Below are 23,781 nucleotides of genomic sequence, written 5' to 3' on the forward strand. Positions count from 1 at the left end.
GCAGAGCAGGGGAGGAGGAAGGTTTTCTTCCTAAGAAGGTTTGCTTCATCAGCTGCAGAACAGCTCCATCTGCCATGGGGAGGCCTCCATTCAACCTCCCCAGAGGCAGCAGCAGAATGGCATCTCTCCAGGAGCTCCTCTCTCAATGTGCTGCAGGGACCCCTTCCGAAGGCTGACACTGACCAGCAAGGATGGGGATTGGGGGGAAAGTCCTTGGGAGGGAGATTTCCCTTTGGGGTGATCATTGTCAACAAATCTAATGAGAATACTGGCGAGGGGATCCCCCAGGGCAGCCCCTGGGGTGTGGGGTGAGTAGCATCCACTAGGAGCCCAGCACAGGGGAATTAGGCTGTGGGTGGGGAAGGTTTTTCTCAGTTGCCAAATCATCCCCTGGGGTCACCCATGCCCCCCTGACTATGGCTGACCTGCCTCCCCCCATCCCCTGTTTCCTGAAACGGCCTTATGGGGAGAGACTCCAGCCCCAGGTTCTCAGCACTGGTGTGAGACAGCAGCTGCTCCTCAGCTGTCACTCTCTGCTTTTCCATGGGGCGGGGAGGCTGGGGTGGGGGGAAGCTGGGCCGTGGGAAGAGAATCAGGGAGTTTCTGTAGCATGGAGGTGCAGGGTTGCACTGGCAGAGGGTCCTGATTGGACAGTCAGGTGGTGGCTGGCTCTGACACTGGGATTGATACAAACCTATCAATCAAAGGACCCACTCACCCCCAGCCTGAACCCCATTGCAGAGAAGGGGTAAAATGCTATGGAAGCAAGGCCAACACCTGCCCAATAGGATCCCCAACCTGCTGCTTGTCATGGCTTCGTTCTGCTGGGATGCTGCCCCCAAGTCTCCCCCCGTACCCACACCCGCAGAGCACTGGGTGGGGATTAAGTCATCCCTCTTCTGGGACAGGCCCCAGCCTGAGCACACAGCAGGAGCAGTGCTCCAGGCAGAGGGCTGGCAGTGGGCCCAGCAAACAGCTCTTTTGGGGGGTGCCCATCCTATGGCATGAGGCCAGAGGTCCAGCATGGGGGAAGGGCAATGAGCCTCATGTGGGGTTAGGGTGACCAGATGTCCGGTTTTGGACCAGAACACCCAATCAAAAAGGGATCCTGGCAACTCCGGTCAGCACCACTGACCAGGCCGTTGGCTGTTCAGTTGGCGGCACCGCTGTGCCACATAGCAGGGCTGACATGCTCCCTGCTAGCTGCCACGCTGTGCAGCTCCTGGGTCAGGAAGCAGCCAGCATGTCCGGCTCCTAGTCTTAGGGGCGGACGGGGGGTCCACATGCTCCCCCACCCCCTGCCTGCAGGTGCAGCTCCCATTGGCTGGGTCAGGGCAAGGGAGGAACTCGCAAGTGCTCAGCAGGCAGCTGTTGAGGGGTCGCGTGGCGCACGCCTCTCTCACTGCTGCCCGGCCCTCTTCTCCTCGCACTCCTTGTGTGGCTAGGCTTGAGCTGCACTGTGTGCCCTGTGGCGAACCACAGTCTGTCTGTCACCCCATCACCGGCATCCAGGAGTTTGAGGTATGTATATCACCATCTCCAAGTGCTGGGAATGAGTCTGCATCCCCATCCCGCTCACTGCGTCCTTCCCCGTCCCATCCCCACACCCCCATCACTGCATCCCTCCCCATCCCAACCCCCCTGTACCCCCATCCCCCATCACTGCATCCCTCCCTGTCCCACCCACCCCCGCACCTCCATACCCCATCATTGCATCCTTCCCTGTCCCCTCCCCACCCCACTCACTGCATCCCTCCCCCGTCCCATCCTGTCCTGTCCCCCAAACCTACCTATCCCAGGCCTGTACCCCTTACAGTGCTCTCCCCCCCCTCCTCTCCCCCTCCCAGAGCTGCCACCCCCATGTTCCTCACCCCCCACAGCCCTGCACCCCATTCACCTCCATACACTGCTGCACTCCTATTATGTCCCTATATACCCCTGTGTCTCCTCACATCCTCATATACCTATTGCCTTCTGCCTCCCCCTGCATCTCCATCCACCCCACACATACCCACCCACACCCGATCATCTCCGCTTCACTGCCCCCTGTCACCCCCATCCTGCTTTCATCCTTGGCCTCTTTCCCTCCCCATCCTCTCTCCTCAACCCCACCCCCATCTTTTCCCCTCCAGCCCACTTTCCTCCCTTCCCAGCTGGGTGATTTAGGCAAGCCCTGGAAAAGTGTACGAAAAAGTGTGTCTGTGTAGGCAAGTGTGTACATGCATGCATTATATGTGTGTAAGAGACTGTGTGTCTTTGTGTAGGGGAGGTGGGTGTATTGCCACATGTGGGTATATCTGTGTGAATAAAATTTGCAGCCTAACTCTTTGACTTTTATTCCTTTTGCTGGCTTGCGCACAAAAAATTTGATGACATAAAATATGTGTGTATTCATTCTGTAAGTTTTTAAAAGAGACAGGAACTCTAGAAGAAATGTATTATTTCTTAAAAAGTGAATGTTGTTGACTAGGAATTGCAGAAGGGCCAGTGTATCACACATTTCTCCCTACCTTTGTTTAGCTACATTATAGACTCTTTGTTGCACTCTCTCTTTTTATGTGTATGTCCAGTACGTACCTACCACCCTGGAACCCTGATCTTAGTTGGGATCTCTAGGTGTGACGAACTGGGACTGTTCTTAATGTGGTCTGTGAATGCTGAGTGGGGAGGGTTGGCCTGGGAGGATGGTCTGCATTGGGGGATGGGAGACTGGCCTTGAGGAAAGATGCCTGAGCATGTAACATGAGAACCTAGGAAGGGGTTAGAGGCCAGGTGACATCTCTGCCCAGGAAACTGAACAAAGGCTGGGAGGAGGAGACACTGGGGAGAGAGAGTTTTTTCAGGAGGTGGTTGGGGAATGAAGGGAAGCAGAGATGGGGCTCTGATTCCCCAATGGGGCTGTGGTGTCCCTGGGACCCCAAGATGGACCTAATTGGGGAGGATCCTGTTGTCCGTGCCTGCAAGACCTGTCTTGGACTGTGTTCCTGTTGTCTAAATAAACCTTCTGCTTTACTGGCTGGCTGAGAGTCATGGTGAATTGCAGGAAGCCGGGGGTGCAGGGCCTTGTGATCCCCGACAATCCGTGACACTAGGCACTAAACAACAATTGTAATATTAAATAATGAGGAAGTATATGTGTTAGTGCATGCTAGATGTGTACATATGAATACACGTGTATCTGTAGGTAGGTGTGGGCGTCAGTTTCTACAGATTTATTTATCTAGGTATCTGGACAGATGTGCATTTCTGTGGTTGTCCTCTATGGATTTGTATTTGGGCTTCAGGAGTGTGTCTTTAATGGACCCATTGCAGCTGTGATAATGTGTGGTCCTAATTTCACAGGTAAAATTACAATAACTTTAGTGAACAAAAAACATGGAGCTGGTTACGAAAAATGGGAAGAGGGGAGGGAAAGAATAATGAAAACCTTTGTGAAATTTCATTTTTTTTAAAATTACCCTTTTTGACTATTTTGCTGCCAGCTCTAGCATCCTGTAACAAATAAAACTTGAACTTAATATAATATATCCATCAAAACAATAAATATGCTTGTTTGGGCCTTGCAGTGAAAATGAGCACATGAGAGAGGGTGGCGCAGAGCAAGCAAGGGAGGGAGGGGGTGTGGAGTGAATGGGGGATGGGGCCTCAGGAAGGGGGAGGGTGGGGCCTCAGGGAAGAGGTGGGGCAGTGGGCGGGGAGGGGTGTTTGGTTTTCTGGAATTAGAAATTTGGCAACCCTATCTGGGGTTTGCCTTAATCTAGGCAGTGGTGCCCACTGAGATACCAAGGGTTGGCTGTCCTTAATAATGAGATTTACAGCCTCAAAGAGTAAGAATTTACAGGGGTGTGTCAGGTCATTGCTTAGTACAGGGACTCTCTTTTTTGCTTCTTGGTGACATCCAATAGTCCAGGCTTTTAATCCAACCAGCACTTAATAGCTTTTTAAAATGTACACTGCTTAATATTGCATCTGAAACACTTCAATGTCCTAGCTCATACTAAAGTCTAGGGCAGGTGAGACTTCTCCATGCAATAAGAACATAAGAACGTCCATACTGGGTGAGACCAAAGGTCCTTCAAGCCCAGTCCTCTGACAGTGGACAATGACAGGTTATCATCAAATGATCCATGCCCTGTTACCCAATCCCAGCTTCTGGCAAACAGAGGCTAGGGACACCATTTCTGCCCATCCTGGCTAATAGCCACTGATGGACCTATCTTCCATGAATCTATCTAGCTCCCTTTTGAACCCCGTTATAGTATTGGCCTTCACAACACCCTCTGGCAAGGAGTTCCAGAGGTTGACAGTGCGTTGCGTGAAAAAATACTTTCTTGTGTTTGTTTTAAACCTGCTACCTATTCATTTCATTTGGTGGCCCCTTGTTCTTGTATTATGAGGAGTAAATAACACTTCCTTTTTTACTTTCTCTATACCACTCATGATTTTATAGACCTCTATTATATCCCCCCCTAGTCGCCTCTTTTCCTAGCTGAAAAGTCCCAATCTTATTAATCTCTCCTCATATGACAGACGTTCTATACCCCTAATCATTTTTGTTGCCCTTTTTGAACCTTTTCCAATTCCAATACATCTTTTTTGAGATGGGGGCGACCACATCTGCACGCAGTATTCCAGGTGTGGGCGTACCATGGATTTATACAGAGGCAATGTGATATTTTCTGTCTTATTATCTATCCCTTTCTTGATGATTCCCAACATTCTGTTTGCTTTTTTGACTGCCGCTGCACATTGAGTGGATGATTTCAGAGAACTAGCCACAATGACCCCAAGATCTCTTTCTTGAGCTGTAACAGCTAATTTAGACCCCATCATTGTATATGTATAGTTAGGATTATGTGCATTACTTTGCATTTATCAACATTAAATTTCATCTGCCATTTTGTTGCCCAGTCACACAGTTTTGTGAGATCCTTTTGCAGCTCTTCGCAGTCTGCCTGGGACTTAACTATCTTGAGTAGTTTTGTATCATCTGCAAATTTTGCCACCTCACTGTTTACCCCTTTTTCCAGATTGTTTATGAATATGTTAAAAAGGACTGGGCCTAGTACAGATCCCTGGGGGACACCACTATGTACCTCTCTCCATTCTGAAAACTGACCATTTAGTCCTACCCTTTGTTTCCTATCTTTTAACCAGTTGTCAATCCATGAGAGAACATTCCCTCTTATCCCGTGACTGCTTATTTTGCTTAAGAGCCAATGCAAACCAGTGGGTTTTAACAATTATTTGCTGGTAGGAAAAAAAAAACCTGGATGGTTGGAAATCCCAGAGAACATGAATTTGTCCAGTGTGGCTTAAATTTTGAACTGTATTTTCAGAACCCGCAAACTTTCAAAAGCCCTGCTTGGTTTTTGAGCAAACTTGTTTTCTTGACTGTCTCTCACACACACACACACACCCCTCCTGCATAGTCTCCTCTCAAGGTGGGTCTCCATAGCTACCACAGCATGCACGCTTGGAAAGCAGTTTTGCAAGCTCTAGGCCCAGTGCCTGAGGGCCCGGATGTATTGTTGTTTTTTGCAGTGCCTGAGTAAAAATATTATCTATTTACTCAAAATGAATAAGATAAGCTAAGGAATGTGTGTGGAGAAAGAGATAGCATGCTAATGAGTGAGGCTCATACCCAATGAGTGAGACTTGGTATGTCTGTGCCCAGCATCCCCAGCACATGGGATGGAGATTCAAGTGACTGAGCCCAGCAGGACACTGGACAAACACAGACTCCTGGCATCCCCCTGGTGGATGGAGGGACCCTGGTGGGGCACAGCAATCTGTTCTCATTGCCACACATGGGGCTGCCAAGCAGGGATGGGCACAGGTAGACTTACATGTTTCAAATTCCAAAACAGAGGACACTACCAGGGGGAAGAGGGAAGGGGAACTGGAGGTGTATGTGTGTGTACTTGGAGGGAGGTATTTGGGGGGGTGCATGTGTAGTGGGAGGGGGTATTTGGGGATACTGAGGGGGTACCTGCAGTCTCATTCTCAAGGTGGAGGGCATGTCCAGGACACAGCGCCAGTCCATCAGCGCCTCCCTGCAGGCCTCTCCTCCGGGTGCAGAGCCAGGGCCTGGCCTTTTCACCCCTCTTGGCCAGGCTCTGAGGCCCCACGGCAGGACAGGCAGCCCAGCTAGAGGCAATGGCAACTCCGCTTGCCTGGCAGGCCAGGCTGGGGCAGGTTATGTTCTCAGTACCACACAGGCAGCAAATTCTGACAGGGAGCAATTTATGTTGCTGGCAGGTGCGGCCATATGGGAGGGAACAATTCGGGGCATGGTGACAGCTCTTTCTGAGCTGCAAGGTCTGCTCTGCAAGGAAGAGTCTCAGACATTGCCTCTTATTTGAAAAATCCTCCCGGACACAGATGGGCAGATCAAAAAAAAGAAATGTCCACGAAAATCCAGACGTAAAGCAGGGCCCAGGCACAAGCCTGGCCCCCTACATACTGCAGGCTGAGACAGGCAGCCTGCAAACGGGGAACTCGGCCTGTTCAGGCCCTGCAGCTAGCTGCTCCCTTCCCCCAACATTAGGCTGTGCCGCCTTCCTTGGCAGCAGTGGAAACTTCCTGCAGCTCCTCCCCCCTGCAGGTCACACAGAGAAAATGAAACTATCTGTGGTGCTTCTGCTTCGCAGGAAGCTCCTTGTTGCTCTCTCTTGGCCACAGTAGCAGACAGACCGTTCCCAGAGCTGTGGCAGGAGCTGGCTGTGCATCCGCTCTCAATGCAGGTATTTTATCTTTCACTCATCTTTGGGTGTTAGAGTGCCATTTGTTTCCCAACTACGCAGAGGGGGTGGGGGAATTCCTGCATGAGACTACCCCAGCTCCCCACTGTTTGGAGACCATTTCTGGGAGAGACCCACTTTGGGGGTCACACTCTGCTCCGGATGGGATGGCACAACAGTCATCAGCATTCTGGCACAGCCTCAGCACATCACTGTCCTGTGACACCGTTGTGCCATGATGCGAGAGGGCAAAATGCTGTGGTTTCATGCACCTCTGTATTTCTGGAGGGTCCCCTTAACTTCCTGCACATCAGGCAGGCAGGCAGGCCATGAATTTGGGACTATCTCAGAAATATTGAGAAGGCTGGATCTAGTGCCCAGGATAGAACCATGGAGTTAGCTCTCAGAGCTGGCATCCTACTTGTACATGTTCCTCTATTACCTGTCTGCCTCCCTCCCCAGCTGATATCCCAAAGACCCAACCTGACAAAGTTGCATTGTAATTCACTTCAACAGGAACTGGCTGCTAGATTTTTCAACAACCACAAGCTGAAATGGGTCTCAAAAGCAGCACACACCACTGAAAACAAGCCCACACAACACCCCCTAGGCCATACTCCACCCACCTGGCGACGACACACATCGCTAGGGCTAATATTCCCAGCAGGGGAGGGGCTGAAGTTTGCTCTGCAAACTTGCTGACAAGGAATGGAGACTAATTTTTTGTAACTACAGCTTTGTCAAGGCTGAAGCTTCACCTCCATCTCCCACCCATCTGCACACCAGTGTAAAATCCTTGTTGTTGCACTTGTTGCTGTGTCTGTTCTATATTAATTCTTATGCTGCGCTCATTGCCATAGTATCTGAGCACCTTTCAGCAGTGCATTAAGTGCCTAACGTATGTCATGTGGTGTTTGACGCTAACGCCGCCCCTCCAGCAGATCTTAATACAGAGGTGGAGAGACTCACACGTGGCATGACAGTATGCTCGTGCTGAGGGGTAGCATCACAGCCCTATCTGGACTGAGATTCCTTTCTGCTGGGAGAGATGGCTCTCCTCCATCTCTTACCACTAAGGGATAATTGGAGTCCTCCTCCAAATTTTGTCCAGGGCACAGAGTCCAGCCTCTGCTTTAATAGCTGATAACTAGTTGGCAGACACAGTGGGGAAGAGGGGTGAGATGGTTTTGTGGGAGTTGGGGAGTTGTGAGATCTCTGCATATTAACCCCTGGGTGGCTTGGGCGAGTCACTGAACTGCACTGTGTCTCAGTTCCCCATCTGCAAAATGGGTATAATAATATTGCCCTCGCTCTCAGGACTGGATAAAATAATCTTTCCATGGTGAGGTTTTATACTTGAGCAGTGGGGACAATGTAGACACCCAGGAGAGATAGGCATGCAGCTCTGCTGCATGCAATGTCACTGTGAACTGTTCTGTAATAAGCCAGTTTGCATGATGTTGAGGGCCATGAATTTGCAATATGTAAGCACAAACATATGAGTGCAATATTCAGGGGCAGGGTCCGGCAGCCTCCAGTAGGCCTCTAGTCCTGGTCCACCCCATCACACAGGCCATATACCACATAGCACAACACTTCATAGTTCCCTTTGTTCCCCTTCACCCTTCCTCAAAACACAGAAACAAGGGGATGCCTGGGGAAATTGAAAGGTGGCAAATTTAAAATGGATAGAAGGGATTTAAAAAAACAAACACTACATGGTTAGTTTGTAATATTATTACTGTTACATAGAGACATCTCTCCTCTCCCCCCCCCCCCCCACGCTCCGCCCCCCATCACTCACTGGGGCTCTCAGCAGAGCAGCATAGCATTAGTGACCCCCAGGGTCTCTCTCTCTCTCCCAAAGGTGATGGAGGAAGAATTTCAATTCCTGCTTTGCCAGGGGTGCCGGAAAGAACCCAGGAATCCCAAGCTCCTGTCCTGCCTTCACACTTTGTGCACCGACTGCCTGGAAGAGAACAAGCCCGTTGGCCAGTGCCCCATCTGCCATGCTCCCATCCCACAAGTCAGCGGGATCCCAGACCAGGACAACCTGCTCTTCGCCAATCTGCAGGCCAAGCTGAGCACCTACCAGAAAATTGTCAGCAGCAGCAACTTGGTCTGTGACCGCTGCAAGGATCTGGCTGAATTCTGGTGCTCTGAGTGTGAGGAATTCTTTTGCATCAGATGCTTTGAGGCCCACCAGTGGTTCTTGAAGAAGAAAAGCCATGAAACCAGGAAGGTGGGAGATCTGAAGGCAGAATCTGCCAAACAGTTTCTGGAGGGAGCAAGGAAGTCCAGAATCCTCTTCTGTTCCAATCCCACCCACAATGACCAGAACTACATTACAAGGTAAGAACATCAACTTGCTGTGATTTATTCCCACAAAGTTGTGAGCACATTGGAAAAGGGTATTGGAAGGGAGGGTCTGTGGTGAAGCCAGGTCTCCCGTCTAGGGAATTTAGGACCCTTTCTTCTTGCACCAAGATATGAAGGTAATGCCCATTGACTTCCTCAGGAGCTACTTGAGTCATGTAGCAAGAATATGGCCCTTGGGTTCTATTCTCAGCTCTTCCACTGACCCACTATGCGACCTTGGGCACGTCACAGCTGTGATGAGTTGGACCCCTCTTCTGGGATGCCACCTGATGTACTGGGGTTTCACTGAGCCCTCCTGCTCCACCAGCCTGGATTCTCTCTCCCTATTTTGTTGAATTAGGCTCTCCAGCCTCTTGCAGCACACACACAGAGGTAAGGCCACACCCAGAAGCAGACACAGACTGAAGCCAGCTCTGTGTGAGAGGATTCACCCAGCACTCATGTGCACACCCCATTTGGGGAATAAACCCAAAATAATATTGTCTTGTGCTGTATAGAAAGATCTGCACAGCGCAAGCTCATAAAAATTCACCCTCTCCCTCAATGTGAAGAAAAATATGCACAACTTCTTGCCCTTCCCCCTGCCCCCAGGTAGAAATTGCACAAACTGGGTTTAATAATAGACAAAACAAATGTATTAACTATAAAAGGCAGATTTTAAGTGATTATAAGGGATGGCAAACACAGCAAAGCATATTACTGAGCAAATAAAACAAAATCCACATACTAAGCGTAAGATCTTAAAGAGAGTTGTTTCAAGAAGTAATTTCTCACTCTAAATGTTATTTTAGGTAAGTTGCAGAGTTTTTGTAGCTTACAGTTCCAGTTATTTCTTCTTACAGACTGGACCCCTGTCTCAGTCTGGACTCACCCCTGCCTTTCTCCTCAGGTTAGTTCCTTTGTCCCTTCAGGTACTTTCAGCAGTCTTTCTTCTTGGGTAGGCAATGGAGGGAGAGTCAAGATCAACCCCCTCCCCAGCCCTTAAAAAGGATTTACCTAAGGTCGGAATCCTTTGTTTGATCCCCATCCCCCTACAGTGGAAAAGTACCAGCAGTGTCCAAGGGGGTATTTTTCATCAGGTGACATTATCACCTGACCTTGTAGTGTCAATGAAGCATCCCAGGAAGTACCTCAGGATGGTGGGAAATTTGTATCTTCAGAGTTCTATTGTCCTTCTTAAATGGGTCATTCAGGAGGATTGCCTACTGTCTGGTGGATGTTCCTCCCACGTACACACACAGATGTAATTGTTACATAGTCAATATTCCTAACTTTAGATACAGAAATGATACATGAATACAAATTGGATAATTACACTCAGTAAATCATAACCTTGCCAATGGTATCTTACATGAGCCATCTTGCATAAAGTATATCTTAGTTATGCCGTATTCATATCATAACCATCTTTCTATGCAGAATATGGGGTGTAATGTCACAACAGCCTCTTCCTGTGCCTCAGTTTCCCCATCTGTAAAATGAGGCCAGCTCTTTTTCAAGTGGCCTCTGCACATTCCCACCCTTGCTTCAAGGTGTCAGCAGATCACGACAGGGTCAGGCTAGAATTCGCATCCCCCTGCACCTCTAACAGTGCCCCAGGGCTGCTCTTCAGCAGGAACCTTAGAGGGGGAGGGATTGCTCAATGGTTTGAGCATTGGCCTGCTAAACCCAGGGTTGTGAGCTCAATCCTTGAGGGGACTATTTAGGGATCTGGGGCAAAAATCTGTGTGGGGATTAGTCCTGCTTTGGACTAGATGACCTTCTGCTGATATTCTATGATCTAAATTCATGAGCCCTTACTGCTTGAATTAAAAGACCAGGGTCTTTAGTCTGGAGGCAAGAGGACACTTCAAACTTCTATGTGTGGTGCAGTAACAAGGGTGACAAAGCATGTGTCACACACCCCATTGAGCAATCAGCCAGGTACATTTTGGGATTTCCCTCCCACACACACTTCATCTGACACGGGGCACATTGACCACTGCTGGAGGCACTGACTTGATACACCCTCTGGGTTAGTATGAGAAAGCCTCTATTCCTAAAGATCCCATGGACATGGGCGGCAAGTTATATACCCACGTGGTGCCTGGGCACCAGCAATATTCAGAGCCCAGGGGCTCAGCTCCACCAATGTTTGGGGCCGGGTCTCCCCCCCAGCCCCACCTGCTGCCCCCCGTGCCTCCCCCGAGTGTCCCCCGGCCCCCCCTTGCTGGCCCCGTGCACCTCCCGGGGCCTCTTCCGTGCATCTCCATGCTGCTTGCTGCAGGGTCCTAGTGCCCCCCATATCGACTGCCAGGGCAGACTGACTCTGAGCTTGCCCTTCCTCCTCAGACCCTTCCCTTTTCCGGCGGGACCCTCCACCAGCACAGCTCCCCCCCCCCCCAGTCACCGCTCCTGCCCCATGCTGGGCAAGGAGGCAGCCCCATCCCCCACCCCCAGTGAGGCTACAGTCAGGGGCAACAGCAGTGGAGGAGGCGCACGCAGCACTCCCCGGCACCCATGGGGGAGACGAGGGAGATTCCTGGACCTGAGAGGGGCCCTATGAGCACATGCAGTGACAGTGGTGGGGGTGAGTGGGCTGCTGGGGGGGTGGGATGGGGGGCTCCTCCCCCAGAACTCGCTGGTGCTGGCAGGGAAAGGGCTGGGGTGAGTCCTCCTCTCTGGCCCCTATCCTGGAGCAGCCTGCCTGCACCCCAAACTCATCCCCAGCCCTGCCCCACCCCAGAGCCCCCAGCCAGAGCTTTCACCCCCCCGCAACCTAACCCTCTGCCCTAGCCCTGAGCCCCTCCAACTCCCCAAACACCTCATCTCCAACCCCAGCCAGAGCCCTCATCCCCCTGTATTCCAACCCTCTGCCTTAACCCTGAGCTCCTCCAGCACCCCAAACCTCTCATCTCCAACCCCAGCCAGAGCTCTCATCCCCCCTGAACCCCAACCCTCTACCCTAGCCCTGAGCCCCTCCCACACCCCAAACCCCTCAGCCCCAGCCCTCATCCCCCTGCACCCTGTCTGCCCCAACCCTGAGCCCCCTCCTGCATCATGAACCCCTCATCCTGAGCCTCACCCCACAGCCCTCACCCCAACCCTCTGCCATAGCTCTGAGCCCCCTCCCACAGCCCAAACCTTTCATCCTCCCGCACCCTGTCTGCCCCAACCCTGAGCCCCCTCCTGCATCATGAACCCCTCATCCCCAGCCCACAGCCCTCACCCCACCCCTCTGCCATAGCCCTGAGCCCCCTCCCACACCCCAAACCTCTCATCCTCAGCCCCACCCCAAACCCAGCCCCACCCCTGCACCCCCTCCCTCCCCCAAACTCTCTCCCAGAGCCTGCACCCCAGACCTCCTCCCACAGCCTTGGGCAGGTGGGGGGCAGAGTTTGGGCGGGGGTGGGTTCTGGGCACCACCAAAATGTCTACAAACCTGCCGCCCATGCCCATGGAGTCTTACAAATTCCTTATGCATGTGTCACATGGAAAGGAATATAACCATGGGTGGCAGGTACAATAGGCCAGGAGGGGCTAAGGCTCCCCAGCGCAGCCCACGCTGATCCTGCCACCAAAAGCCTGGGCCATGGTGGCTCCACCTCTTCCCCTCCCTGCTGGGAGTGGACTTCTGCAGGAAGAGTTTGCTTATTTATTATGCACCATGCAAGTTCCCAGGCAGCTATCTGCTTCCCAGGTCCCTGGGACTCCCCATGGAGATTACTGATGAACCCAGGAAGCTGAGTAGCAGATACTGCCTCCTCAGCTGCCCTGGAACTTGCATGGCTCATATAAAAGCTCAGCATTCTCCACCTAGCTGCTCCTCTTCAACACTCTCCACCCCGCCCCCTGCCACCGCTCATCGGTTCCTCCTCTCTGCTCAGCCCCCACCCTCACTCCCACTCACCAGTCCCTCCTCTTCCCCCACTCAGCCTCCAGTAGGAGGAGGGATGTGGCAGGGAGGTGGGTGGGAAGAAGAGCGAGGAGGTGAGTGGGGAGGGGAGGAAGGATGCACACAGGGAGGGGGATGACAAGGGAAGAGGAAAGGAGGAGGGACCAGCGAACAGAGACGGGGGGCCTAGTGGGGACAGGGGACAGAACCAGTGGGGCTGACTGGGGAGGAGAGGGGAAGGAGAAGAGGGTTGCATAGGGTGAGCAGGGGAGCCAAGAGGGGAGAGAAGGGACTGGCGAGCAGCGGCAAGGGGACTGAGCAGGAAGTGGGGGGAAGAGGGACCAGTGAGCAGCAGCAGGGGCCCAAGTGGTGAGGAGGAGGGGGGATGGAGAGGAGGGACACCTGCAGCAGGGGAGGAGGAGGTGGGCCTGGGGCAAAGTGGGGATGCAGTGTGGGTGAGGCCACAGACAGAAGAGGTAGGACAGGGAGGGGAGCTCACCGAGGGGAAGCTTCACCTGCCAATCATGCATATAACACATGTGTAGTAATCTGTTGCAGCCTGTACCAATCACTAATTAAATTCCTGGTTCTCTTAGAGAACAATGGTTTGATTATTCCTCCCATCTACCCAGCCCTGTTTCTTTGGTTGCCTGTAGCATTTTAAATCACACTTCGGGGTGGAATTAATTGGGATGCCGTCAAACTGAAAAGTGACAGGCATGAAAAGAAACAAGACTGGGCAAGAGGAGAGAGAATCTCAGGTCACATTTCTCTGCATGTCTCAGATTTGCTCAGGCTCTAGGTGGCTGTATCCCAGACCCCACAGTTTTAACCTCAGAATGGGCCAGATTCAGATCCAATTTACCCCATTATAAATGCAGAATGACTTCATTGTCACTGATGGGTTATGCTTGGCTTTATGCCACTCTAACGGAGATCAGAATCTGGCCCAGTGAGATTACTGCAAATGAGAAGCATTTGTTGCATAGACATCCTGGATATTCTGTCTCGCTTACTCACTGGGTGCAGCTGGGCTAATGACTGCCAGAAACAGTGCAGCTGAAATCAGTGCTAAGATATTAGGGTAGATGGGACTAAGGCATTTTCACCACCAAGTCATGGAAATCTGCTCAGCATAACCTGCATGGTGAAAGTAGTGACTGAGCTCTGGGTATGTTGCAGCTGACACCATTAGTACCATTCCTGCAGCTGCACCAGTATATCCTTGCAAGGAAGGCTGGTCCAGTGCTTAGGGGACTAGGCTAGGGCCTGGGAGATTGGTGGTGGGTGTCAAATCCCTGCTTTATCACAGACTGTGTGTGACCTTGGGCAAGTCTCTTAGCCTTTCTGTGCCTCAGCTATTAATTTGGTTGGTACCTACAAGCAGTTGAGTGGGAGGAGAAGTGGAATCAGAGAGGAAGGGATGTAGCATTTCTCGTCAAGAGCGAATTGCCAACTTCTACAAACAGCTCCTAATGAATCACCTTATAGATTCCAGCCTCTGGGTAGCTATGCTGGGCTGCAGATTTTCTCCATTCATCTTCTCTTTGGAGACTGTCCCTTTTCTGGACTCCCTGAAAAACAAAAGGCATCATCCTCAGCTGGTGTAAATCACCATGGCTCCATTGATTTCAGCACAACTATTCCCATTAACACCAGCTGAGGAGGATCTGTCCCAGAGAATCTCTAAGGCATTCCCCAGAATGGGAAGGGAATTTCCACAGGGTGCAGCTATTATCCCATTATCTCTCTGCCCATTTTCTCTATGTGCTAATAAGGAATGCTTTGTTAGGGATATGCCAATGGCCAAATATTTGAATCAACCCTCATAAGTCTGGCTGCCAGTGGGAAACTTTGGAGATCTTATTTCTCCTTCTCCTCCACTTTTCGCCTTTTTCCCTACACCTCACATCACAATAGTATTGGGTGGGAAATGGTTTTCCATCCCACTAAAATCTTTGAGAATTCAAAACTTTTTCCACATCCTGAATCAGGACAAAAAGTCAAAATCTCAATGATTTTTCCAAATCAGAAAAGGTTTCCGTTTGTGTAAATCAAAACATTTTGTTTAATTTTTGACCTTTTCTTCTTTTTATAAAGCTCTCTCTTTTTTTACTTCAATTAGCTTATTTTTTTAGATTGTTTGTTTTCGACCAGAAAACCAGAATTTTTCATTTTGTAAATGTTAAAACTAACCCTTTTGAAACATTGCTTGACATTTTGTCGAGGCATGAAATTCATTTACACCAATCCTGTTTGTGAATGGTTTCACTTGGGACTAATTGGCATTTTTTGATGAAAAAAAATGTTGTTTGAAAAAATCCCAACCAGCTCTAATCACAAGGCTCAGGATGTGGCTACAACCAAAGTGCTTGCCCCAGCCCCAACTGTAGCCCAAGGAGTGGGTTGTGGAGAAGATGGACTTCTTAGTATGCATTCAAATGAAACTGTATTGTGTTTGCATCAGTAATATCTACTGCAGAGGATGTTTAAAGCCCCTCTGCTGTTCCTGCGCGCTCCTGGATAGTGAGCACTCAAAACTCTACTGCAACATCCAGACAGAAATCGAGCGGAGGCAGGAGGAGCTGGGGAGCCTGAGCGAAGAGCTGAAGAGGAAGAAGGCCCACTTTGAAGATGTCTATAAAAGCCTGAAGGGCAAAGCTGACCACATGGACCAAGTGAGGACTGAAAACCAGGAGCTGATCCAAAAGAGAGTCAAACACATGGTGAAGCTGATCCGAGAGAAGGAGCAGGAGCTGCTGGAGATGGTGGACAGGCAGCACCGCCTGGGGAACGAGGACCTGGAGGGGAAGCTGAAGCAGATGGAAGCCGTGCTCAAAAGGATGGGGGCTGGTGAGCAGCTAGTGGAGAAGATGCATCTCTACGCGTCGGACCAGGAAGTGATGGACATGCACCCCTTCATCAAGGAGTCCTTAGAGGAGCTCATGAAGCTGCAGCCTCTGGCAGTGGGAGCCAGTGTCCAGGCTGGAGACTTCACCAAGTGTAAAGCTGAACTCCAGGCTCTGTTTGAAAGAGTGACTGGGGAGAGAGGTAAGATGCTTTCACAGACCTGACCTATGTGGCTCCTGCTGGAGTGAGATGGGGTGGTGCTGGGTGGGATGGAGGAATGGCTGCATGATGCCATGTCTGATTGACATGCTAGATGGTCCTCAATGTACCACCTGCCCTGCCTTGCTAACTACTAATTACTATACCTCGAAAATGGTGCAAACTATTTTCCCTCTTGCAAGGGGGAAGATGTTATACTTTGGGGCAGCTGTGTTAAAACCCACAAAATATCAGTGTCTCTCAAGTGTCCAGAAGTTCTTTCCCTCTTTGCATGATTGGCCCTCATTCAGCTAACGGTGCTCTAACTGTCAGGGTTCAGCCTCAGTCCCATTCCCCTGATTCACCATCTCCCCATGCTATGGGTCCATCATTCCCACCAGTGCAAAGTGGGTGGCAATAGCTCCCTTTCTGATTCCCTAGCCTTTTGCACCTACTGATGTAAAGGATGGCCTGAGGTGCAGGACAATGGATAATCCAGCCTGTGCGTTCCAGTTTTGGGATTGCAATCCATAGCACTCCGACGCAACTGGGCCCGCCTGTCAGCTAGTTGGATGACTTAAGAGCTAGGAGTTGCCCCTTCAGAATAGGAAGCTGTTTCCCAAAAGCAGGGACTCAGGACCGCCTCCTCCAGTTGAGGCCATTCCCACATCACTGCAAGCCAGGTGGCAACTCTCTGCTCTGTCTGAAAACAGGCAGCCAGATTCACCCCTGGTGTAACTCCACTGCAGTCAGTTCCACCAGCAATGAGGTTGGTCTACTGGTAGTATCACTCAGTGGTTTCTGCCCATCTCCCCATGCAGATATGAAGACTGTTAGCCAGGATTTTATGACGTGCTGGTTTTACTGCTGTGGTTCTGCTTGCTGGACTCCTGGCTAAGATAGCAGGCACCTACGTCCCTGGCTCATCCAGAACCTAGCAGTCAGGCTTCTGATGAGGGATAGGGAATCAGAATGAGAAGCAAGCCAGTTCTTACTGTTACAGGCCTTTCGCAAAGGCCACTTCCAGCTTAGCTGCTTGCAGGGCATGGGGACACTCTGCTGACACTGTATTTTCACTGTCTCTGAGAACAGCCCCACCCAGCTCGATCTTTCTCCTTTGTAGATGCTGCCTCCTGCGCTGCCCCAGCAGCTCCAGAGACTGAGGTGTCTTCAGCTAAGGACTGGGTGAGAGGAGCTATTTGCGTTTGCCCTTATCAAAGAGGTAGGGGAGGGCTCCTGCCATGCTAAGGGCTGGGGAAGGTGCTGATTCTGTAGTTGCTTCCACCTGCCGCACTGGCTGAGTTTACATGCGTGATGGGGGGTAAGGAGTGCTGAGCAGGACTAGGAGTGTGGGGGGACGTGATTCTGCACTGATGGGAGCGTGGCTGCCGCGTCCCTCCCACGAAGTGCTAGCAGGGGAAAGGCCGAAGGAGGGGAACATGGCACCTCATTGTGCTGAAGCCTGTGGGTGAGATCCTGTCCAGACACCTAATAACAGAGATCCCCCATTCGCTGTCACCACCCCCCATTCGCTGGCCAGCCGCTGCTCTGCCTGCTCCACCTCTCACTGGTCGGTCTCTGTAATGGGGTCACACATCCTGTACTGAGCCTAGGCAGAAAGGAGAGGATAGTCTTTCCTGCTTACAGGCAATCAGCTTGATCACATACCTGCATAGCTGCCAGAACTGCCAACCCTGGAGACAGGCAGCCACACCTGTGACCAACAGAGAAAATGAGCTGGTATAATAGGGAGAGAACAGAGAGGGAGAAAGAGGCAGAAAGGCCTGAGATAGCCAAGGGGCTACAGACCCACACCAAGCAGCCTCTGAGAAAGCATCCAGGAGACAGAAAGAGAGTGCATGCCCTGGAGTTGAAGGGCTGATAGAGTCAGTATAAGGAGGGAGTTCATGGACTGATCTGATTGAAAACAAACCGAAAAGGGTCTGTTAGGAGAAGCTGGGACCCCTAGAAAGGCCACACAAAGAGGTGGTGACATCCCATAGAGGCTGTAATCTCCTTTGGACTAGAGCCTGGCCTGGCTTTGTGCTTCACAAAGCGCTGTAGCCCAATGGTGGCCCTATATAAACAACTAAGGAGACAGGGAAGCACATTTGGATGGGTGGTCCATGAGGTAACATCGTGCCTTCATGATGTCAAGGAGAGGTAGTGTGGCCTAGTGGATAGAGCACTGGATGGGGATTCAGGAGATTAGGATTCTATTCTTGGTTCTGCGGCTGGGTGACCTTGGATATGTCATTTTGCCTTTCCGTGCCTCAGTTCCTCATCTGTAAAATGGGGATAATGCTCCTCTGTAAAGAGCTTTGAGATCTATTGATGAAAAGCATCACATAACACCTAGGTATTCTAATGCCATTGACTTCAATGGGTCCAGAATGTCACCCATAGGATTAAGGCCTGCAGAGACCATTGGATCATCTCATCTGACCTCCTGTACAGCCCTGGCCAGAGCCTTGTTGGGGCCTGTGCCAGCCTGTTATTCCCAACCTCTCCAGGGCTGCTTGCAGAAGCACGTGCTCCCCACAGTTGAACAGGTACTATGGCACATATGCCCCCTTTGTTCAGCCAATCACCATTTAGTCCTGTGCCTGGTAGTTTCTCACTATGACTCTAGCCAACTCTTTAGTGGTCACTCCCCTCTAGGGGTGATGAAATGTCTAGTGACACAGGATGCTGGTAACTATAGAAAAGGGTCAGCCGTCTCCAGCCCCTTGGGATTCAGACCCCTTTAAACCACAGCATTTAACCCCTCTGCTGGGGTGTGTAGGGGAACCCAGACCCATCCACTCCTCTTGTTTCCAGTCCATGGACCCTATACGAAGCAGTTAGAACTGGTTTCTCCCAGCTGGCTTCCAGAAATTAAAAGGAACAGTCACAAGAGTGAAATGCCTGCAAGCTGCATGGATACTATTTAAAAACACCATAAGAGAGGTTCAAACTAAATGTAGGCCCCAAATTAACAACAACAAAACAGTAAGAGGACCAAAAAAGTGCCACCATGGCTAAACAACACAGTAAAAAATGTGGTAAAAGTTTAATTGGACAGGCCAAAAAAGAAATTGAAGAGTAACTAACAAAAGACACAAAAACTAATAGCAAAAAAAATCTTAAGTACAGGAAGGCTGCCAAACAATCAGTGGGGCCACTGGATGATCAAGGTGCTACAGGAGCACTCTAGTCTGACCTGCACAATGCAGGCCACAGAATGTCACCCATCCACTCCTGTAATAAACCCCTAACCTATGTCTGAGTTATTGAAGTCCTCAAATTGTGGTTTGAAGACCTCAAGCTGCAGAGAATCCTCCAGCAAGTGACCCGTGCCCCATGCTGCAGAGGAAGGCAAAAAACCTCCAGGGCCTCTGCCAATCTGCCCTGGATGAAAATTCCTTCCCGACCCCAAATATGGTGATCAGTTAAACCCTGAGCATGTGGGCAAGACTCACCAGCCAGCACCCAGGAAAGAATTCTGTGTAGTAACTCAGATCCCACCCCATCTAACATCCCATCACAGACCACTGGGCATACTTACCTGCTGATAATCAAAGATCAGTTGCCAAATTAATTGCCAAAATTAGGCTATCCCATCATACCATTCCCTCCATAAACTTATCAAGCTTAGTCTTAAAGCCAGATATGTCTTTTGCCCCCAGTACTCCCCTTGGAAGGCTGTTCCAGAACTTCACTCCTCTAATGGTTAGAAACCTTCATGTAATTTCAAGTCTAAACTTCCTAGTGTCCAGTTTATATCCATTTGTTCTTGTGTCCACATTGGTACTAAGCTTAAATAATTCCTCTCCCTCTCTAATATTTATCCCTCTGATATACTTATAAAGAGCAATCATATCCCCCCCATAACCTTCTTTTGGTTAGACTAAACAAGCCAAGCTCTTTCAGTCTCCTTTCATAAGACAGGTTTTCCATTCCTCGGGTCATCCTAGTGGCCCTTCTTTGTACCTGTTAGCCAAGATGATCAGGGATGCAATCCCATGCTCAGGATATCCCTGGCCTCTGACTGCCAGACGCTGGGAGTGGATGACAGGAGTGGATCGCTTGATAATTGTCCTGTTCTGTTCATTCCCTCTAAAGCATCTAGCACCAGTCACTGTCAGAAGATAGGATACTAGGTGAGATGGACCATTGGTCTCACCCAATCTGGCCATACTTATGTTCTTATTCCTTCCCTGAACCACTCCCTACCTTGCCACTCAAGTCAGCTGTTTCCCAGACTCATGTCCCGTGATCCTCTTCCTCTGGAGGTCCAACTACTTGGGCTGCATCACACCAGGCCCCTGCACTCAGTGGTTCCTCAGCCTCTCTCGCAGCAGCTTCTTCCTTTCTCTCTCCCCAGCTGTAGCAGGTCACCAATCAGCCCAAGCTGAGGAAGCAGCTCCACAGGGTCTTTGGATCTGGCCCCTGTAATGTCCAGATTAGAACTCCGAAAAGCTGACCTCAGATACCCACTGGCCCTTATTAGCCCGAATGCCAAGGGCTCCTTTTAATAGCTCCTTTGTGCTTTCTCCAGCCAGAGGAGTTCACTCAGCTCAGGACTCGAGAGCAGCACCCGGTTCCCATGCTTACTGGCAACATCCAGGAGACGCACCTGGGCATGGTAGGTTTTCTGCTGATTATGGAAAATTGAGCTCTGGCTTGCCAATGACCCTCCCTCTCCGATCCGGACCTGAGCTCATGCGGGAAGAGCCCAGCGGCCCGCAGAACAATTGGACCAAAAAGTACAGCAGATGGTTGGGCTGTAGTGAGAAGTTGTCAGAGCTATGCTGATTCACACCAGCACGTTGTATCTATTTGATTGCCTCCCTGTAAGTCTCTGCCTTCTTGGCCTGTAATCTCCTCAGGGCAGGGATTGTGTCTCCCTAAATCTATGTGCAGAACCAAGCATAAGGGAGCCTGTCCCTGGTATGATGGAGGTATTTTTCTTCTCCCTGGGGGGTATCGGGGTCTCTGCCCCTTACGCCACCTGCTGGAGGCATCCCCCAGGGCCCCTCCAAAAATTGGACAAACCCAACACTTCTGGTGGTCTCTGCAGGGCAGGGTGGGGTGCAAGTGGGGTGGAGGAAACTCGCACAACTGCCTCCTGCCCAGAGTCTGTCTTGTGGGTTCAGAGAGGCTGGCACTCGGGCCCCAGATTCACTACAGCGCTCCGTAAAGTGCACAGGGAAGAGAAGGGGGTGTCACTGGTTGTAGCGCGGCAGCTTCTAGGTCCCAGGCACAGCCCAGGAGCCCATTGTGCTACACAGGCACTGTACAAATGCAGCACAGAGACATGACCACTGCCCAAAAGAGCTCACACTCAGTACTCTGACCATGTAGGGCTAGACTGCCCTTTGCACTCACCCTGAGCTAGTGGTTGTGTGCGCAGGTTACTATCCCAGCAGTACCCCCGGGGCGTCACAGTCCCTCCCATAGCCCCCTCTCTTTTACCACAGCCCTGAGAAAGGTGCAGTTTTCCTTCCCCACTGCCCGGGGCGCCCAGCCAGCGCCGACTGGAGCATGTGAAGTGGGGCAAAGGAGGGTCATAACTCCGCCCACTCCCTGTGCACTCCACCCACCCCCTGCAGGCAGCATGTGGCATCGCAGCCCAAACCCAGGGAGCCGGATGACAGAGCAGAGACCTCACTTCCGAATAACAATCCAGCCCTTTATATTTTACTCTGGACCTTTTGAGCAGTCATTGGATTTTAAAGAGTCCCCCACAGCCAGTCTGGGTGTTCAGAGGACCGAGCAAACCTCTGGCCCAACACACTGGCAGCCTGCCCCACAACACTCCCTGGGGGGGGTACCCATCCCCACACTGCTTAGGGGCTCTTCTCCCTCCCCAGGCTCCCCCGGGGAAGAGGAAACGAGGCCAAGCGGAAAAAGCCATCCAGACACCTCCCAAGGTGCTGAAGCTTGAATCTCAGCCCGAGGTGGTCGAGAGAACCCCCAGCAAGTGCGACCAGGGCTTGCTAGACTGGGACCTGCAGCCTGGGCCCAGCACCTCAACACCCAGCAGAAACTGCGGAGGGGCTCCTGCAGCGAGGGGTGCTGTGCTCTCACAGGAGCTGGGAAACGCCCACTCTGAGCCCGGAGATCAAGGTAGGAAGGGCCAAGTGGGAGCCTTGTGGGGAGATCACAACGGGGCATCTGGAAAGGGGAGCTTGGGTCAAAGCAGCTAGACGTAGCCACGAGAAGGGTCCTGAAAGGAACGTAATGATTATGAAGCAGAGGTCACAGCCTCACCCTCCAGATTTCTGGCTTTGTAATTTGCTCCGTCCATGCTCATGTAAGGAGGAGGGCAAAGGCAGTACAGCCTAGTGGATAGAGCACAGGACTGGGACCCAGCTAGGGTTGCCAACATTGTAGTTCAAAACAAATATTTGGAACTGTTTTCTTAGCACTCCCATCTCACCTCTCCTACTGCTATTATTTATTATTATCAATTAAGAAGAAGAAGAAGAAGAAGCAGGGATCCTAGAAATCTGTTTGCCGGGGAAAACATGGAATTTGTGTTTTTACAGAGAATCTCTCGTTTTTACACTTTGTTAAAAAATAAGAACATGCAGTGGAACCCCGATTCTCTGATCTAATTGGGACCGGGGACAGATCGGATAATCAAAAATTCGGGTAATCTGGAGAACAGGTAGAGCTCCGGCTGTCAGCCCCAGACAGCAGGGCTCAGACTGCTAGCTTAAAAATTGTAAATAGATCAATCAAACATTGTGTTCAATGGATACCTGTCTATACTGTGGCTGGGGAAACTACAGTTCAGCGTTTCCTTTTAATCGTGGAAAAACACAGATTTTCATGTTTTTTTATCAGAGAATTTTGTGGGAGGTTTTTATCATGGAAAACTAGAATCTCTGGAGGGGTATGAGAGAGGTCAAGTATCACACAACATCAGCAAGTATCACACTGGGGCCACTTAGCAAACTTGTGAGGCCACAGTGCTCGGCAAGGCAGGCACAGGCACAGTCCAGCCAGGGATCAAGCTCCACCAGTCTAAAATGCAGCCACAGCCTTGCCCAGATAGTACTGGGCCCTTCCCCAGCCCTCCAAGCCAGATCGGTGTCCCAGCCGACAGACAGACAGGGACTGCAGGGGGGACATCTGGTGGATACTTTTAAAAATGCAGCCTCCCATGTTTTCCATAGTGAAGTCCTGAGAAGAAGAGCTGACAGATACAGCTGCTGATCCAGGAAAGCTCTTCATTTGAGTCCCAGTGTTTAAATTTAAGAGAGGTGAACCAACCCCGTCTGGGTGAACAGGCTGGCAAGGCGGAAAGATACAAAAAGGCTTTTTCCTACTAGAAGGAGCTGTGGAGGAGAATGCTCTTGCACCAGCCCTGGGCAGAGAGCCAATCAATGGCCCACAAGCAGAGGAAATGGTGAGGGAAGGGAAAGGAGAGAGGATGGACCATATCCATGGAGGGAGGCAACTTCCCACTGGAACCTGGAATGCGGGGGAGCTGGCAGAGGAGCTGGAGAAGGCAGTGATGGGGCCACACTTCCAGGGTAGGGGTGAGCAGGCAGGTAACAGGCCCTGGGAGAGGAGTGGCATCTGTGGAGCCAGATGGGGAAGCACAGGCTAGCAGCAGGACGAGGTTTCAGCGTTGGCATTGGCTGAGACTTGCACACCCCATCACACTTTAGTACCTCCACACATACCCAGCCATCAGGTAACATCACCTGGAAGGCCTGGAGGGGTCTGAATGGGCTGTAGTGA

The 23,781-nt window shown here is 51.0% G+C and overlaps 1 protein-coding gene and 1 long non-coding RNA gene across 5 annotated transcripts in view; one reads left to right on the forward strand and one right to left on the reverse strand.

Annotated features, from left to right (window-relative positions):
* The first annotated feature begins 6,615 nt into the window (after nt 1-6,615).
* Nucleotides 6,616-23,781, forward strand: part of PML (PML nuclear body scaffold) — a 43,652-nt gene continuing 26,486 nt past the window's right edge. For all 4 annotated transcript variants that reach the window (XM_039491779.1, XM_039491780.1, XM_039491781.1 and 1 more), the window contains exons 1-6: nt 6,616-6,746; nt 8,611-9,095; nt 15,464-16,047; nt 17,168-17,229; nt 20,585-20,671; nt 21,900-22,155. In XM_039491779.1, the coding sequence (XP_039347713.1) occupies nt 6,741-6,746; nt 8,611-9,095; nt 15,464-16,047; nt 17,168-17,229; nt 20,585-20,671; nt 21,900-22,155 (1,480 nt within the window). In that variant the 5' untranslated portion in view covers nt 6,616-6,740. The remainder of the gene's footprint in view (nt 6,747-8,610; nt 9,096-15,463; nt 16,048-17,167; nt 17,230-20,584; nt 20,672-21,899; nt 22,156-23,781) is intronic.
* The window catches only part of LOC120373386, a 34,477-nt gene continuing 20,741 nt past the window's right edge, over nt 10,046-23,781 (reverse strand). The window contains exons 2-3 of the long non-coding RNA XR_005585519.1: nt 14,481-14,570; nt 10,046-10,393 (exon numbers count right to left, since the gene is read on the reverse strand). This is a non-coding gene — a long non-coding RNA (uncharacterized LOC120373386). The remainder of the gene's footprint in view (nt 10,394-14,480; nt 14,571-23,781) is intronic.

The sequence above is a fragment of the Mauremys reevesii genome, linkage group 10, assembly GCF_016161935.1.
Source record: "Mauremys reevesii isolate NIE-2019 linkage group 10, ASM1616193v1, whole genome shotgun sequence".
Classification (NCBI taxonomy): Eukaryota; Metazoa; Chordata; order Testudines; family Geoemydidae; genus Mauremys; species Mauremys reevesii.